The sequence below is a fragment of the Dryobates pubescens genome, chromosome Z, assembly GCF_014839835.1.
Source record: "Dryobates pubescens isolate bDryPub1 chromosome Z, bDryPub1.pri, whole genome shotgun sequence".
NCBI lineage: Eukaryota > Metazoa > Chordata > Aves > Piciformes > Picidae > Dryobates > Dryobates pubescens.
This window is the reverse complement of record NC_071657.1, coordinates 39,385,548-39,390,563: the sequence shown is the minus strand read 5'-3', so window position 1 is coordinate 39,390,563 and position 5,016 is coordinate 39,385,548. Positions and strand designations below refer to the sequence as shown.

Here is a 5,016-nt window from a genome sequence, read left to right as displayed (position 1 = left end):
CCTGATGACTTTATTCTCATTTTTCTGGACAGTAATTCTGCCATAGCCTTAGGGAGTAGCAGAGCAGGGTTGCCTCACAGGAAGATGTGCTAGGAGTGTCCAGAGCCATAGCCTTGTCAGAGTCCTGTAGCACCTGAACTGGGTGGGCAGAGCAGGCATTAGTGGTTGGACTTGCTGGCACACCCAGACAAGGCAAAGTTATGAACCCTGTATGAGGTCCACCCAGGGAAGCCAGGAAGGAACAGCAGGAGATGGTGCCAAGGAACAGAACTGGAAACACATGTCCAAAGTCCACCCAGGAGATGGGACTGGAAAGAGAAACAACTGTTGATGTGGGTGGGCAGGAACTGAAGGCCCTGGGATGAGTTGAAATGAAGCTCTTGCCCCTTGGGCAGATTGTGTAGTTGGGGGTCCCAAGATCAGTAAATCTAGGTCATCAAGGTCTTGGCTAACTATTGCACTTGGACTCTAGTTCTGCTATGAAACTGAAGTAGCATGTTTGGGGCAAAGTCCTAATTTGACTCCAGCATCTCTGCCTCTTCCCTTGCTCATTGTTTTGCAATGGACCTAGGCACAGCGGTGGCACAATATCTTCATGCACGCAGTAGAGCTACACCACTACACTAGACCTCAGCAGTGCCACTAGACCCTGGGAGAAGAGGCACTTGGTGTGCAGGGAGGAAATGTGTGGGGAGAAAGCAAAAGCAGATTGCATGAGGGTGATATCTGATTGAGGTGATACTGGTGGATGCCACCATGGATGGGGAGAACTGGCAAACATGATCCACTGAGGCCTTCAGTCAGCAAGCTAACTTAAAAGAGAGCTTTCAGCAGCTCTGTCAATATCAAATCAGAATCCCCAGCAGTAGGGACTTTTAAAAGACTGGATGGAAAGCGATTTTCTCATCCTGCGAGAATTTTATGGACTTGGAGAGGGGCTGGGGGAATTGTCTCAAGTGATGATAACAAATACCATTCTGAAACTGAAGAGCCGTTCTTCCACATTTCAGTAACATTTAAAAGATCTCTAAGCTATTTAAAATCCTTTCAGTAAACTTTTTTTTTTTTTTTTTTTTTTCCAGAAGAACTACATCAGATCCATCTCCAGATTGCATGAGACTTTCCCCAGCCCGGGTAGTCTGGAATCATGAACCCTCCACACCTGCACTGCCCTGTGGCCGTCTGTCACGGACGCAGCGCAGGAGCACCTGCCCGCTACCGCCGCTAGGCGTGGGCCTTGCTCGCTGTATGCATGCCATAGCTGGAGCATCCTCGGGGAACGCCCACGGGAATCCCCTAGTCCAGAGCGAAGCCCCTGGCAGCGCCTCCTCTCCCTCACCGCAGTCGCGAGGTGAGTTTTCAGAGAGAAGCAGCGCGGACTCCCCACGGACACGCTACCGGAGCAACACCGGAGCTGCGGCGGGAAGCCCTTTCGCGCAAGCCTGGCGGGCGGGGAAAAGGGCGCGGGGACCGGCAGAGGCGGCGGGGAGGCGGGGGCGGGGCGGGGAGGCGGTGGGCCTGGGGCGTGGCGTGTGGCCGGCGGCGCCGAGAGGCAGCTCAGTCGCCGCCGCCAGCGGAGGGCAGCTGGCTCCGCAGACGAGGCGCCCAGCGCGGCCCGCTCCGCACCGGAGCCGCCGCTGCCGGCCGGCGAGGACGGCAGCATGAGCGGCGGGCGTAGCGGGCGATCCGCCGTGAAGATGGAGGCACCGTTTTACCCTGAGGAAGGACTGGAGTTGCTCCCCGACTTCGTGGCGCTGCCGGGTTTCGGTACGGCGGGCGGACCCGGAGCCGATGCGGCGGCGGCGGCGGCGGCAGCAGGGCAGAAGCTGCTGCTGGGCTCTGGGAAGAAGCGAGATCTGGGGGCCGCCGCCGCGCCGCTCCCGGGGCCCTTCACCCTTCGCCCGCCCGCCAACGCCCGCGGCAGCGCGGCAGCTCTGCGCTTGTTGCTGCCGCCGCCGGCCGCCGCCGCCCCGCCACCGGCCGCCGGTTCCGCGGAGCCGGCGGCCGGCGGCGGGGCGGCGGCGGCGGCGGCCCGCAGTGGCCCGGAGGCCGCACTGGGCTCAGCTGCAGAGCTGCCGTTGCTGAAACTACCTCCGGCCGCCGATCTGGAGCAGCTGCTGATCCAGGGGGGCACGGGGCTGGGGTCCGGCAGCCCGGGGCCGGCGGCGCCCGGGGCGGGCAGCAGCGGGGCATCGGCGGCAGGGCCGTTTCTCTACCGGCAGCCGGTGACGCAGGAGCAGGAAGGTTTTGCCGACGGTTTCGTTAAGGCCCTGGCCGACTTGCACAAGCAAAACCAGCTCCTATCGGCACCTCCGCCACCGCTTTCCACACCAGGACCGTGCTGCACCGCCCGCCCGGGGCCACCGGGAGCTCCCGCCGACCCGCCGGCTGTCTACACCAACTTGAGCGGCTTCAACCCAGCGGGGCCGCTGAGCCCCTCGGGCAGCGCCTACTCTGCCGCCTCCGCCCCGCCGCCGCCACCGGGCCTGGCCTTCGGGGCGGCTGGTTTAGGGAGCGGCCGGCTACCTCCAGCGCGGTCCCTGGAGGAGCCGCAGACGGTGCCCGAGGTGCCGCCGTCGGCGGGCGGGGAGGGCGGCAGCAGCGCGCCGACGCCGCCGTCGTTGTCACCGCTGGACGCGGAGAGCCAGGAACGGCTGAAGGCGGAGCGCAAGCGGCTGCGGAATCGCATCGCCGCCTCCAAGTGTCGCCGACGGAAGCTGGAGCGCATCGCCCGGCTGGAGGAGAAAGTGAAGGCGCTCAAGGGGCAGAATGCCGAGCTGGCTGCCACCGCCAACCTCCTCCGCGCCCAGGTCACTCAGCTGCAGGGCCGCGTGCGCAGCCATCTCTCCTCCGGCTGCCACATCAACGCCGCCGGGCACCCTCCGCCCCCCGCAGCCGCAGCCTCCCAGCCGCGGGAGGTACCTCTGGAGGCGGCCGCCGCGTCGGAGACCAGCGCCTGCTGAGGAGGGAAGACCCGGCGGCAGCCGGCCCCGGAGCGGCGCGACCACTGCGCAGCAGAGGAGCTCGTCCGCAGCCGCTCTTCTTCATCATCATTATTATTATTACTAATTATTATTTATTTGCGCCCGGAGAAGGCAGTTGCGGAAGCCGGGTGTTGCTAAGCGTTTCTCGAGGTCTGTCGATGTTGCACTCAACAGCGAGGGTCTCCCGTGGGTGGTTTTGGGGCAGGTGGTCGGTTTTTTCAGTGAAGTACTTGAGGTCTGTAGAGATTCCGGAAATTAAGGAAATTACTGTTTACAGAAAGATTCAACTTTATTTTCATGGGGGATATAAAAAGTGTGTTTCCTAATACACCTTACTGAACTGTATAGCAACGGATAAGCTTTTAAAACTTTGAAAAAAAGAAAAAAAAAAAAAAAAAGAAGAAGCCAGAATCGTACCCTTTTGAAAAAAGATGTGTGTGTATATATATATATTTAAAAATAATATGGCTATGTATATTTTCTTGGTATTGATAAAGAACTTTTTTAAAAAATACTGTCTTTCTCTAGAGCTTTAATTTGCCATTGAGAGTTGAGGCAACTGTGTGGGTGCTCTTGCACTTACACAGCTTTGGTTTTAAAATCAAACCCTGGAGGGAAATTATTTTTTTGTTGTAAATCTTAAGCAGGATGAAATGCATAGGTGAGTCATATGAAAATACTTTTCAAAGCTGTACACTCCATATTTCTTGTGCCAGTGCAAACTTGGGGCATTGATAGTTATTTGTTGAAACTTGAACACTTTTGGATGTTGCCTAGACCTTATTTTTCTATATAACATGTCAATAGGGAAAACAGTTACTTTGGAAAGAAGAGCTTTACTTTCTTTTCCTTCACTGTGTACATTCCAGTAGTGTTTGCTCTTTAAGTAGTATAGTAACAATTCAGTGCTATACAGAAAAGGGCTCAGATTTGGGGTGGGTTACCTATAAAGGTGGTAATTTAATAAGATTCTGCTTGAATAAATTGCAGGAATATCATGGAGAAGTGATTTATTTTTCAGTAGAAATGTGTGTATCTTGCTTCTTGGTCTACTTTTTCTAAAAAAAAACTTTCTGCAATAGTCTAGAGACAGAAAGAGTCGGTGATAGAATGTGAAATGTTCTTCTGGTTGGGAAGAATTGGCGTGATTTATTTCTTTGTCAAGATTCTACTAGCAGAAGAGAATAGCAAAGGAACTATTTCTCTGATTAGACATAATCCTCAATAAGTTTTTGAAAGCTTTAGATCCCTTGCTCGTTACTACCTGCCTACCTTGCTTCTGCTGTACCTGTGTATTTTGAGCATAGCTGCTATTGCAGCAAAGCCAAGCCCTGTGGCATGGTGCTGTGGGAAGGATCTGTCGGAGTGTGACCATCACCCCACCAGAAGCCCCTCGATGTGGTAGCTGTGGGCCGGGCCTACTGCTGTGGGAGGGCATGGCTTCTCCTGAGCTGATCCAGCTGCAGAGTGAGGCCCACTACCCTCTTTGAAACTGTGCTAAAACTCTGCTTGAACTCAGAGGCAAAACTTACATGGGGATATGTGTCTGTGCCAGCTACTGAAAATGGGGGATTGTACAAGGAACCAAGGGGGCATAGACATCTTAATGTGTACAAGCCATTGCTCAGATCTGTTAAACCCACTCAGGAGCTGTTAAACATCTTGTGCTTCTTCTGAAAGCTATACTAGATGCTTTGAAATTCAAGAAGAATGGGATAGACTCACAGGTTTTTCTTGCTTTTATTGGGGATACGTGAGTGCTGTCTGTTCAGATAGTTGAGGTGCAGTGGTCAAGTGTGTGAGTAAGTGTGTGGCCTTTCTCTTTTTAGTCCATAGTCATTCCTGGCACATGTGTGAAATTGACATCATAATTCTCACTAATTCTGTTACTGTAGCTGAGAAGCTCTTGAGGATTTTTTTCTTTTCTAAATGCACATGCAAATTAGGTAGAAGCCATATTAGTCATTGTGTAACTGTTTAATCATGTCACCAGAGCCTTTCTAGATGGTTGAAATGATTGCCTGTTAACAGT

General features: G+C 54.1%; 1 protein-coding gene across 1 annotated transcript; it reads left to right on the top strand.

Moving 5' to 3' along the window:
* Positions 1-1,661: 1,661 nt before the first annotated feature.
* LOC128899336 (transcription factor JunD-like) lies at positions 1,662-2,998 on the top strand. The gene is made up of 2 exons (XM_054177762.1): positions 1,662-1,767; positions 1,855-2,998. The coding sequence occupies exons 1-2, from the start codon at positions 1,662-1,664 to the stop codon at positions 2,961-2,963; spliced, it is 1,215 nt and encodes a 404-aa protein (XP_054033737.1). The 3' UTR covers positions 2,964-2,998.
* Positions 2,999-5,016: the final 2,018 nt, after the last annotated feature.